At 34.8% G+C, this 14,110-nt stretch overlaps 1 protein-coding gene and 1 long non-coding RNA gene across 2 annotated transcripts; both read right to left on the bottom strand.

Moving 5' to 3' along the window:
- Positions 1 to 101: 101 nt before the first annotated feature.
- Positions 102 to 1,017, bottom strand: LOC140967690 (uncharacterized). Its single transcript, XR_012173624.1, has 2 exons — positions 732 to 1,017; positions 102 to 638 (listed from the first exon to the last, which is right to left on the bottom strand). It is a non-coding gene; the product is annotated as an uncharacterized lncRNA (long non-coding RNA).
- Positions 1,018 to 9,328: 8,311 nt separating this feature from the next.
- On the bottom strand, positions 9,329 to 12,559 carry LOC140988218 (uncharacterized protein At5g41620-like). The gene is made up of 3 exons (XM_073457214.1): positions 11,591 to 12,559; positions 11,363 to 11,482; positions 9,329 to 10,850 (listed from the first exon to the last, which is right to left on the bottom strand). Exons 1-3 carry the CDS (start codon positions 12,041 to 12,043, stop codon positions 9,573 to 9,575), a joined length of 1,851 nt encoding a protein of 616 aa, XP_073313315.1. The 5' UTR covers positions 12,044 to 12,559; the 3' UTR covers positions 9,329 to 9,572.
- Between the last annotated feature and the right edge of the window lie 1,551 nt (positions 12,560 to 14,110).

Raw genomic sequence — 14,110 nt, 5'->3', positions numbered from 1 at the left:
TAGAGGAGAGTGAGTTTAATTTTTGGAAAAAAATTCATTACTCGAACTCGATAGGACAGATTTTCGAGCTCTGACTCATATAAATTTTGATTCATTACTTCAAATTTCGATTATTTTATTAAACAAAAACAAAAGGTTTTACATAACCAGCCTACAATTAGTGCCATTTCCTCTGCTTTAAATCACTTAGAGAGAAGAACCAAGAAAACCAAAAAAATAAACAAAATAATTTTTAAAAAAAGAACAGAAAAGAAGGGGTGAAAGCAGAGCCAAGAAAATGGATGGATCAAGATTCACTGAGCAAATCAGATTTCATTTCTTCAATTTTCGGTTGCTGTCCTCATGAAGAAAATCAAGCAGAACAGTACTCTTGCATTTGGGGCACTTCGGATCCTCCTCCATTAACATTACATACATTAGGCAACGAGGACACCCCACCAGCATCATCGAATTCGCCTCCGGGCTAGTAGGGTATCGAGGATTCTCCCCAGTGCTGTTCTCCCAGGACAGACACGAGCTTCGTGACAATGATATCGACCCATTCGGAGACACAACTTGTCCACGTTCCCTAGGCGGCGATAAGTTGAGTTTGAGCTCGAGTTTTGGGCTCTCGGCGTTGTAACTCATTATGCTATAATCTGCAAGTTCTAGTCAAAGTATATTAATAAAAGTATAAAGTACACTTGATGAAACATTTATTAAATTAAACAAAAAAAATTTCGATATTTTACCTTGCAAAATATGACAATTAAAGAAAATTTAAGCCTAAAGCAAATAAATATTTGATGCGATGAACCTTGATTTTGCTCTTCCATGGGTTGAATGACAATATTTATAGAACAAGAATTCAGGAGACATAAACAGGCCTTACATTTAATATCAGAAATAAATAATCAGTAGCATAGGTTCGAGTAAGAATTGAATTCTAATAAAAAGGAGAGGGTGTGGTAGAAGAAAATGTGTTCAATTTTAAGCCAAAAAAAAGAATGAATTGATTGCAGGCAGGGAAACATTCACTAGAAGTTTGTCGGCAGAATGAAGATTTCATAATTATTTTACATCTACAGGTGATTTTGTATTAAATAAAAAAAAATACTTTTAGAAAATATTTTTGGCAGCTAATTTTTTTTTATTTTCTTAAATAAAAATTGAGTACTCAGTAGGAATGAAATTGTGATCTCTATAATTATAAGTCAAATTCAATTTCTATTATTGGAATATCAATTTCATCGTCGTCGTCGTCATTTCTTTTGTGAAGAAATATGTTTTCTAGATCCATTTGATAGTTTGGCTCTTAAATAAATAAGATAGAGCTTTCTTGCTTCCAAGATACCAATAAATTTTTGTCATTGTCTATGGTCTTTCATTCATAAATACAAAAACAGATGTGAGACAATCTCGATCAAATTTTTGAGACGAGTCTCTAATTTGATCTGATTTATGAAAAAAATATTATTTTAACTTTAAATATAAATCAGATTAACTCGTCTCATAAGAAAAATATGTTAAATCATCTAAAAAGATACTTATTCTTAATTAAAACTGATATGTCAACTTTGTCATTAAAATAGGTAGAGAAAATGTTTTACCACGCACATTGGGAAAAGAAAATTAAATAGAGTTGTGGAAAGTAAGTAGTAGAGATATAGTGGCTTCATTAATTGCTGACATATTTCAGTTAAACGCATACTAACATGTAAGGGAGGAATTAAATTCTCAAGTAAAAACTTATCTGTCATCAGATTGAATATTAAAGCCAAGGCAACTAATGCCTTGTAGTGAAATTAATGCAAGTTTCTACTATTCAAGAAAAGATAATATAGAATTTTTTTTAAAAAAAATGTCTTTTAAAAATAGAAATCGGTCATATGTATTCGAGATGCAAGCATTTTACTTTTTTTAGACGATAAAATCCGCTACCGCTATCTTGTGATGTGCACTGAGTAAACTCACGAATTAATATAATAGTATGCAAGTTATGCTACTAGATAAATCACATTGAACAAACGTATAACACGGTTGTCCGGGAAAATATTAATATAAGAAATATGATGGCATTTTTATATGTACGAATGACACACATTTATTTTTTGTGAAATAAAACATAAAATATTAAGTTACAATTCCACTGACATGAGAAGGACATGTCGAAATTAGTAATTCAGAACTAGGTTAAAATTAATTCGTAAAATAAATGCATTTGGCCACTCTTCCGTCGAAATCAATGCTCCATCGTTTATGCATCCCGCCTCCGATATAGAGCCGCAGCAAATTAGATAAAACTTATATTTTGATGCTGATTAATATNAACCCTATATATTTTTATGGTCAAATATGTACGTTATTACTTAATTAGGATCAAGTTGAGTCAACAACTTCGGCACGAATTTATTTAATTAGTAAATAAATTGGGGTCGATGACTTAAAAATTGAGTATTTATAACGTCGTTCAATATTTTCATAGCCCTAGAAAAAAATAGTATTATATGTATATATTATTATTATTAATATTAAAAGTAAAAAAGCAATAATATTAAGCGGACATACGAAAATTTTAATAAAACTAAACGTTTTAAAACACTAATTTTGCCGTACTTTAAAATTAATAACATACTTCAATAAAAAAATAGAAGTTTTAAGAAAATTAGAATTATACACATTTTGAAATTTTGAAATTGAAATTATCATTTCAAAAGATATTAAACAAAACAAGAAATTATACTAATCTTTTCCCCAATTAATCTTTTTTGACATGATGCGATACGGATTTGGGTAAGAAATACACAGCACTAGGTTTTTAACACAACATAGGATCCAAATCTGTGTTATGTGTATCCTTAATTTTCGAACGAGCTCGGATAATGCCCAAACTCTACAATATTATGTGAAGTGAGACTAACATATAAATATGAAAAACATGTAACATAGGCCGTATGGAAAATATCCTAAATTTACAATTTAAAAAAAAAACAATCTCTAACAATTATAATCCCATAAATTCGAAATTTTTATCTTGTTTAAATAAAATCCGAGAGAGGTACGTGAGTGCCCTTTCCTTTGAGATTTTTGTCGATTAATTAACATCGAATTTGTTAAATATATGTACACGTCACTACATGGACCATTAGTTTGACTAAGAAAATGATATAAATAGCTTGACTCTGTAATCTCTGATACAATTTTTGAAAGTCATTTTTTCTCTTTCATTCCTTTATCTTCGTCTCTGATAACTGCCTTCATGGAAGAGTACCTTCTTCCTCTAACTTGGTATCAGAGCTAGGTTTCCTCCGCATCTGATTGAATTGACTCATGGCGGCACATACATCCAATTTCAGCTTCAGCGATCCTCTATATCTGCATCCATCTGATGCTCCTGGAGCTTCGCTTGTCTCAAAACCCTTAATTGGTACAGAAAATTATGGAGTTTGGAGTAGGGCAATGCTGCTGGCATTACGAGCGAAGAACAAGCTCGGTTTCATCAATGGAACATGTCGAAAACCAGCTGATAATCATCATACTCTGCATCAATGGGAGCGATGCAATGCAATTGTTCTGTCGTGGTTAATGAGCTCAGTCTCAAAGGAAATTTTTTGTGGAATCATATATTGCACTGATGCTTCTGTTGTCTGGACAGATCTCAAGGAGCGATTTGACAAAATATGTGGATCGAGAATTTTTTCTCTTCATCGTGAGATCTCACACTTGTCACAGGGCTCTTCCTCCATTTCGATGTACTTTTCAAACTTGAAGAAGCTATGGGATGAGTATTCTTCTTTGGTTACGCTTCCATCTTGTGGATGTGCTACTGCTAAGGCATATCTCGATCATGATCAACATCAGCGTCTTCTTCAATTTCTCATGGGCTTAAATGAGACGTATGGGCATGTTCGCAGCCAGATTTTGATGTTGGACCCTCTGCCATCTGTTAATCAAGCATATTCAATTATAAGTCAAGAGGAATCTCATAGAGTAGCCCTTTCATCTCTTCCGAGTGCAGGCTTGCCTTCTGTTGCCTTTTATTCTTCATCAAATAAGAAAGTTGAATCAGTAAAATGCGAGCACTGCAATATTATAGGTCATACAAAGGATCAATGTTTTCGGATAATTGGCTATCCCCCTGGACACAAGTTACATAAGAAGTTTCCTCAATCTAAGAACTATAAGAGCACTCAAAAGCCTTCGAGATTCTCAGCTCACAATAGTATTAATACAACTTCTGACTCTTTCATCATTTCTGAGGAATCCAAAACAGCAGCTCCATCTGTGACTCATGCTCTTACTGATGCTCAGTACCAGCATCTCTTGAAGTTACTTGATCAACCTTTGCATTCTCCAGAAGCTACAGTCAACTTAGCAGGTACATTCACTAGCTTAATGACTGTTTCCAAAGACACCGATTGGATATTAGACACTGGAGCCAATGCCCACATTACAGGTACTTCAAGTGTTTTGCAATCGACTCAGCCTTGTGCTTCCTCTCCTGGTTCGGTCAGGCTGCCTAATGGTAACTATACTCCTATTCTTTCGTGTGGTTCAGTTCAATTATCTCCTTCATACACCCTGCCCAAAGTCCTATTTGTTCCTGACTTTAACTTTAACCTTCTGTCCATTTCCCAATTCACCAAAGATCATCATTGCTGTGTTGTCTTCTATCCATGTTTTTGTTTATTTCAGGACCTTTTGACTGGGAGGATCATGGGGATTGGTAGACAAAAGCATGGACTATACTATCTTGATCGTTTTCATACCAGTGTTACAACACTTATTCAACCAAATGTGCAGCCTAGTTGTAATTCAAGCTCTTGTTCTTCTGTTTTCTCTGCTCATGTAAATGAAAACATTGATCTATGGCATAAACGATTTGGACATTTATCTGTTTCTCGTTTACAATGTTTGCCTTTTATTAAAAATAAATCTCTCATATCTCATTGTTCCATTTGTCCAATAGCCAAACAAACTCGAAGCCCATTTCCTATTCGTGAAAGATCAAATTCCACTCATGCTTTTCAACTCCTCCATATTGATATATGGGGTCCTTTTAGAATTCCTACTCACAGTGGTGCTCGGTATTTTCTAACCTTGGTTGATGATTTTTCGAGATGCACTTGGGTTTTCTTATTGCAGTTCAAATCTGATACACTTCAATGCTTAAAACAATTCTTCACCTTTGTCTCTACTCAATTCAATCAAAAAGTCCAGATTATTAGAACTGATAATGCCTTAGATTTCTTCAATCATGATTGCAAAACATACTTCACATCCTTGGGAATTCTTCACCAAAGCTCATGTCCATATACTCCACAGCAAAATGGCCTAGTTGAGCGCAAGCATCGCCACATACTTAACATAGCCCGTGCCATAAAGTTCCAAGCCTCCATTCCTGATTCTTATTGGGGCGATTGTGTTTTGCATGCAGCTTATCTAATTAATAGAATTCTCACTCCACTTTTATCCCATAAAACACCTTTTGAGGTCTTGTTTGACAGGACTCCTTCTTTTACTCACATTAAAGTTTTTGGATGTCTTTGCAATGCATCGAATCTTAAGCCACGAGATAAATTTGATGTTCGTGCCAAACCATATGTATTTTTAGGCTATCCACTCCATCAAAAAGGATACAAACTTTTAGATATTTCTACAAACCAGTTCTCTGTGTCTCGAGATGTCGTCTTCCATGAGGATATATTTCCTTTTTCTACCATGACACCATCCTCCTCTGTTTTTCCTACACCAACATCCTTGATTCACGATGATGCTTCTTCCCCTCCAATACCCGATCCTCCTCAACTGCCTTTGAGTTCCATATCCCATCCACATTCTACGCCCATTGCTGCCCCATCTTCATCTCATGGCCATACTACTTCTATTCGCCAATCTGCCAGAATATCACGCCCCCCAATTTGGACCCGTGATTATGTTTGCTCAAATCTTTCACCCAGTTCTACTGCCCATAGCATTTCTGATTTTCTATCATATGATAAGTTGTCACCCCATTATCAATCATTTCTAGCATCTATCTCTACTCTCACAGAACCTAAATCTTATCAAGAGGCAGCCTCTGACCCACTTTGGCGTGATGCCATGGCTAAGGAGATTAATTCCTTGGAAACCAATTGTACGTGGGACATTGTACCTTTACCTTCTGGAAAGAAACCAATTGGTTGCCGGTGGGTTTACAAAATCAAATATAAAGCGGATGGGAGCATTGAACGCTTTAAAGCCCGTCTCGTTGCTAAGGGTTATACCCAACAATATGGTATCGATTATGAGGATACTTTTTCTCCAGTGGCTAAGATCGTTACCGTTCGTTGTCTCTTAACTATAGCCGCTGCCAAACATTGGCAATTGTATCAGATGGACGTGACAAATGCTTTTTTGCAAGGTGATTTACAAGAAGAAATCTACATGAAAATTCCTCAAGGTTTTGAAAGGAAACAAAAGAATTTTGCTTGCAAACTTCTTAAGTCCTTATACGGGTTGAAGCAAGCTTCAAGACAATGGAATTCTAAGTTTTCTCTTGCATTGGTTGCAGCTGGTTTTACACAATCCATGCATGATCATTCTCTGTTTTTCCAGAAAAATGGGAAAGTAATCACCTTGTTGTTAGTCTACGTCGATGACATCGTTATTACTGGTAATGACACTGATGCTATTGACAAACTCAAAGGTTATCTTCATGCTACTTTTGACATTAAAGATTTAGGACCTTTGAGATATTTTTTGGGCATTGAAGTGGCTCGTTCCAAGGCTGGAATTTGCTTGAATCAACGCAAATATGCGTTGGAATTATTGTCGGAGTTCGGCATGTCTGGTTGCAAACCATTTGCCACACCTATGGAACAACATTTGAAGCTTACAACTCTTGAGTTTGATCGATCCAAATCCTTGGCAGGTCCTTCAGATATTGATCCACTTCTCAGTGATTCCTCCAACTATCAACGCCTTGTTGGCCGTCTCATATATCTAACTATCACTAGACCTGACATTTCTTATGCAGTTCAAGTCCTGAGCCAGTTTATGCACTCTCCAAAGAAGTCCCATTTGCAGGCTGCTCTACGTGTTCTTGGATATATTAAACAATCTCCTGGCTTGGGCATCTTTCTCTCGGCCAATACTGATCTCCATTTGTCTGCCTATTGTGATTCTGACTGGGCTTCTTGTCCGATGAGCCGCAAATCTACAACTGGATATGTCATTCAACTTGGTTCCTCTACTATCTCGTGGAAGACTAAGAAACAAAATACCGTTTCTCGTTCTTCCACTGAAGCTGAGTATCGTTCCATGGCAACCACTGTATGTGAAATTATTTGGCTTCGAGGTCTTCTCATTGACATGGGACTACATATTGATCGGGCTACACCACTGTTTTGTGATAATATTTCTGCTCTTCATCTTGCTGATAATCCAATATTTCACGAACGAACGAAGCATATAGAAATTGATTGTCACTTCATTCGAGAAAAACTGCGTAACAATGTTGTTCGCACTGCTCATATTCCCACAAAGTTGCAACCAGCAGATATCTTCACCAAGGCTTTGGCTTCTGATCAGCATCATTTTCTGATTTCCAAGCTTGCATTACTCAACATACTGCAACCTTGAGGGGGGATGTTAAATATATGTACACGTCACTACATGGACCATTAGTTTGACTAAGAAAATGATATAAATAGCTTGACTCTGTAATCTCTGATACAATTTTTGAAAGTCATTTTTTCTCTTTCATTCCTTTATCTTCGTCTCTGATAACTGCCTCCATGGAAGAGTACCTTCTTCCTCTAACTTAACATCGAATTGATGAACCTTTTTTTTATATATATATATCCCAAATATAAAAAATAAAAATGGTATTAGTTTTTTTTAAAATAATAATAATAATAATGCAGTTTACATCGAGGAGGGTCCAGCTTAAATTGGACTTTAGTAATCCGAATGGTCCAATTTGGACGTGGTGGATATCATAAATATTTCAATTTGTAAAATCTACTTGCTATCACTTTTAGGTCTGCCAAAATTAAAGAAGAAAGAGATCAAGAACTGAAGAAGAAAGTATTTCCCAAAAAAAAAAAAAGAATGAAAGAAAGAAGAAAGGAAGATTGCAACCAATGAAGATCTAGAATAACACTGGGTACGGAACGTATTCCCATTCGTACAGTTAAGAGATGTAGTACTCGTCATTATATATATATAAGTATATATTTACGTATGTATATTTTATTGTATTGAATAATGAATACTTTAATATATAGTCTTAATTTATAACAATTTTGGATTAAAATAATTTAATCTATGATGCGATGTTTAATATGAAAAAATATATATTTTAACTTGTGATAATTTTTTGTTTATTAATATTTTTAATTTAAAATTAGAAAGTAAATTTAATGCTTTAATAATTTTTAAAAGTTTTTTTTTATGTTGTGATCACTAAACTTTAAAATCATATAATTTTTAGCAAGTCTTGGTCAGATTAAACTCGTAGGATTTTGATATAGATATTAGATTTGGCCAAACCTGCCCTAGACTCGTCCTGTCGTTTGGTCTATCTTGCACACACTTGGCTTCCACCACTTGTAATCAAGCTAGCATCATCAATTTCGTGTGATAATTCGTCCATGTTGTTTGGTCTATGTTGTATGAAGCCTTGATCCAATGATTAAGGTCGAGGCTCTTTGATTTGTTGGTCTCGGGTTCGAATTCCGTTGATTTATAGTCGTTTTTCTAATTTATTTAGGTAGATTTAATTGTTTCTTTGTACTTTCTTTGTTCAAAATAAGCAAGTTTCGGATCCACTCTCAAGTCCCGTAAATAGTGTGGGTAGTTATATTATATCTTTGTTGTCTGAAACAATAGTTATGGATAAAATTGACTAATTAACTTGTCATAGAGTAATTTGATATAAATAAAATATTGTTAACATAATGTATTTTTTGACCATTAATGAAAGTAGACCGAAGCCATCACCTAATGCATGAATGAATTGATGTGTTTTGGACATTGGAATCTCATTACAAACAATATCTTCCAGCTGTGGTTGGTATTTAGTTTAATATATTCTAAAACAAGTTGTATAAGCGCAAGGCCCTGCTTGGGACATGGCCCTACAACATTTCTTTTGTTTTCTGTGAGGCCCGGGGTCGAAGAGGACAAGAGACGATTGTCGGTGTCATGAAGTTGTACGGACAATGAGTGGCTCCTGAAAGCTAATTTATTTGTCAAATTCAGTATCAAGCAGGTTGGATTTCATTCATCTTATGTATTTCTGCATACCGATTTTAACGTCTTATGCTTGTATGGATAAATCGAAATATAGATTTACTATGTCACTTCTAAGATGAACCACATCTAGTGTAACATATATTTGGCATAATCTTTAGCAAAGAAGCAAACTTTATACAAATAATTTTATGCAAATGATATAAAATATTGAAAAGGAAAAGGAAAATCCTCTTCTACAATCAGATTGCAGATAACTGTTGTCTCCAGAGCAAAATTTAGCAGCCATGGACAAAAATATCTCCTCAATGTAACGAAGACGGGGAAGACATAGATAGCTAGATGGGATATGTGTTTCAGCTTGGACCAGCAAATTCTTGAGACGAAACCATTCTTGTACCAGAAACAATGTTATCTCTAAGATCTTTGATCATGTTGTATCTCTCGATTTCGTCCTCAGCATCCCTTTTCCAAGATTTTGATGCAAATTCAAACAATACATTCTTATCAAACACTTCGAAATTTCCTTGATTATTGGTAGTGAGTTCCCATTCTATGCCATCTGCAAATTTTGCTTGTGAGGAAATGGTTGGTTTCTTTATATTCTCGGAGGTTGGCTTCGTCCCTTTACTTCGGTCGAAGGAATTTCTCTTCGCCTCATTTTTTATGGAACCGTTCCAACGAATGGTCTTGTTGAGCTCATCTACGCTTAGTTCAATCGAGTGGAGGTCACTATCATCTGAGTCATCATCCTCCTCATTTTCCTCCACTTTGTCTACGGTTTCTGGATCCTGATCATTCTCGTGTTCCTGAAATTGATAAGAGCCTGGCAAAGTCTCCCTCAAATGTCTCTCCAGTGCCTTAATTTTTTCATATCTAGGAGAGCTATAATCTTCTTCATTTTTCGATTTCAAAAACAACTCAAGCTCGTTTCTCAACTTGTCAACAACTGCATTTTTCTCCTCAAATTGATACTTAGCTTCCAAAAGCTTCATCTGCGCTCTTTCCTCGCGTAGCACATCAGCTAAATGAAGCATTTCCCTCTCTTTTTCCACCTCTTTCTGAACTTTGACTGATTCTCTTTTCAATTCTTCAACTTCCACCTTGTCTTCACCAATTCCTCGAGCCAACTCATCACACACTTGCTCCATGATCTCACGTGCTCGTCTCTCCCTTTCGAGATCTTTGGTTGCTCTTGACAAAGAGGCTTTTGTTTCGGCTAATTCTTTCCCGAGTTTTTTGTTCAGTTTCTCAGTTTGCTTCCTTAGCCTCTTCTCTATCTTGAGCTCGTTGGATAAGGATGTAACTGCACTTTGAATCCTGTCTTGTTCTTTAAGTTTCCAAACAACCTTCTCCGCTAAAAAGTGCCTCAACGTGTTATCGACATCACTCTGGTTTGTCCTTCGCTCTAGCATATATTGATTGAAGTGGGTACAAGTAAGATCAAGCTCTAATTTCAGTGCTGATACAAGGGATAAGCTTGTCGAATTTTGCTGATCAAGAGGCCAAATGCGACTCAACAGTTTGAGCAGTTCTTTAGAAGTTGTAAGACCATTATATATATCTTTAAGATGAGTCTTTGATACAATTAGGTGTTTACATGAACTCTGGATGTGATTTTGTTTCGGATCAACCTGTTAGATGATAATGAGAAGAAAAGAGCTCGACCCTTAGTGTTAAATCTCGTCGAGGATTTTCACATAGAACACATTCACAATCAGACAGATAATAAAAAAATATGAAGCATGTGCTGATATATGCTAGGAGACAATCGTGTGTGACACAAGATGGACTCGATGGGACGGAAAAATGAAAATAACAGGAGGTTTGCGGTTGATTTGCCCCTAAAATTTTTATTTTACTAACACCCCAAACCTAAAAAATAAATCATGGTTCCCCACCATATATGACATGTTAGGTTTGAGGAACCATAAGAAGCACAAACCATGTTCTCTGTTAATCTTATTAACAAACTATTTTGTCCATTTCTTAATGGTAGCTGCTCCAAAAGCCAGAATGCAATAAGATCACTAAAATTATTAAGAAAAGTTGTGGAATCAACCAACAGAAATTAACACAAAAGATTGTTAAAATACAATAAAAATTTACTTGTACTTCATAAAAAAAAGTTAAAGCATCAAAATACCTCCACCAAGCAATCACTGAAAGAATTAGCACGTCCCAAAGTATGATCGGGCAGCAGAAGCTTTTGAGAACCGGAAGACACCTGGTTTCGATGCCGGCCAACTTTCGAGGGATCCATCCTCTGTAAATTTTCAAAAGCAAAAAACTTCAATATGACTGATCAAATTCGATTCTATTACCTAGTATATCTCATTCTAATGACTCAACAAGCCAGTTCTAGCAATCCCACCTCGGAAACAGGACATTGAAATTGATCAGACAGAGCAAGTGCCATCGAGTCCATGTTCGGCTCGAAGATCCTTTCTTTTCTAACAATTCCCATTTCACATGTCTTGTCCTCCATATTTTCCATTTTAGTTCTAGGTGGAAGCAACCCATTAATCTCCCACAAAGTGGCAGCCAATTTTCTAGCCGACACCGAAAAATCTTTAGCATTTTCGCCGCCCTTCGCTGCCACATACTTGAATCCGTGATCAAATTCCAAACATGGTGATTTTGAACCATTCATTTTCCACAAGGGAACTGGGGTGCTTGATCCCACTCTTTTCCTGAGCACAAATGCGCGCTTTAACTTGTAATTCTGCACCAATGACGATGATGAAGAAGAAGAACACCCCCTCTTTCTCACCTTGCATTTCCTCCCACCAATTCTCATTTCCACATTCAAGTTTTTCCCCAACATTATCCGCCACTCAATATGTACTAAAATTATAAATTCTATATATGGTACTCGCACAATGTTTCAAGGCTCACTTTCAACAATCAAAACCCACAAATCAGCGCAATAACACAGCTTTGATTTTGGGATTTTGCGCACTTTTGAAACTGATTCTTCGGTTATGGAAAAAGTAACAATCACTCAAAGATTGTTATAAAATGCTTTAAAAACCAGTCAAAAAAAAAAGAGGCAATCTTTGAGACTTAGAGGTTCAGAAACGTAGTTTCTTTTTGGATTTGGAAATGATGGTATGAAAATTCGAGTCCCTGTAAAGTCGGGCCGGGATTCAAACTTGCAGAGGGGGGAAAGGAAAGGAAATAATGTGAAACTTTTTCTGGCAAATGAGGCAACAAGATCTTCGAGTTTAGTAAGAAAAAGTGATGTAAATGGGCTGTCGAAGAATCAAGAAAGAGGTAAATCTGCGACCCTTTTCATGGAAAAGGAAATGGCTTGAGAGTGAGGGAAATAAAAAGGAGAAGAGAGCACCTTGAAAATGGACAACGTAAATTTTCGATTAGCATCTGATTTTTTTAAAAAAAAACAATTTAGACCGATACAGAATTTTTTGTAACTAAAAAATTGAATTTTTATGTTTCAATTGAAAACTAAAAGTTAATTCTGCCATAAATAAAAAAAAGCATGAGAAATACAAATTTGAATTTGTTGAAATACTTACCTTTTAATCAAAAATTATATCTCATGACAATAATATAATCCATACTTTTTAATTTGTACAACAACACAAATACATTTAGTTCATTCTCTCGTCAAGAGTAATTATATTTTATTTATACAAAATAATTTTTGAATACAATTCATATATTTTAAATTAAACAGATCATCTCTCGTCTCAATATCAACTATGATTACTTTTAATCATAACATATAAAGACTAGAGTTTTTGCGTAACATTGGAGTCATATATATATATATAATATCTCTGGCTTGACATTGTCCAAAACCAACAAATTATTAAACTTGAGCAAAAACTTGTGTGAGACGGTCTCATGGGTCGTATTTGTAAGACGGATCTCTTATTTGGGTCATCCATAAAAAAAAGTATTACTTTTTATGCTAAGAGTATTACTTTTTATTGTGAATATGAGTAGGATTGACCCGTCTCACAGATTAAGATCCGTAAGACGGTCTCACATGAGACCCACTCATTAACTTGGTAATCCATATATTACATAAATAATATATGTTTGACGTAATATAATTTATTAAATCACTTAATATTTCTGGAATTTGTCATATTTTATATGAAAACCCAAAATATATTATCTTTTTATATTTTATAATACTCCATACTTTTGACCTTATTCGTTTGTATATGAATACTCCATACTTTTGAGTTTTGACCTTATTCGTCTGTATACGTTCCTCCATTCAATGCTATGTACGTATAATGTATGTACGTAACTGCCGCAGTTAAAGTTACGACCAGATTCTATGCATTTTTGGGCTTTTTTTTCTTAAAATATAGTAATTTGGTACCATTTATAAATCTATAACAATCCGGTATAATCTGTACCGAATTCATAAAAATCCGTGTCATATTGTACCGGATTCAACAATATTTGATTAAATTTTAAATATAATTTTTTAAAAATAAAAAAAATCTTTTGAATCTGGTGCAACATGAATCGGTGGCGGTCCGTCCCGAATTCACCTTTTGTGCGTGTTATAAATTGCGGAATTTAATTTGAAATAATTCACGTTGCTCTTTTGAAGAAACAGCGTTGGAGAGCTTAATTCGTTGCATTGAGGATGCATCGTTGGTTTTTTGTTGCTCTAATTTACGTGCATATAAGTAATTATATATATATATATATTATTAATATAATTTTTTTAAAATATTTGTTTTGTATTTTTTAATATTGTGATATGTAATTCAGAACTACAGAGAAATTTGTTTTAACATTTTTTTAAGCAACAAACTTCTTCTAAATTCTCGCGGTTTCAACATTTCTTTTTCTTTCTTAGTTTGTTTTTCTAATATACGTGTAAGACCTTTATATTATATATATA

This window comes from Primulina huaijiensis, chromosome 1, assembly GCF_012295235.1.
Source record: "Primulina huaijiensis isolate GDHJ02 chromosome 1, ASM1229523v2, whole genome shotgun sequence".
Classification (NCBI taxonomy): domain Eukaryota; kingdom Viridiplantae; phylum Streptophyta; class Magnoliopsida; order Lamiales; family Gesneriaceae; genus Primulina; species Primulina huaijiensis.
This window is presented reverse-complemented; position numbering and strand designations above follow the sequence as displayed.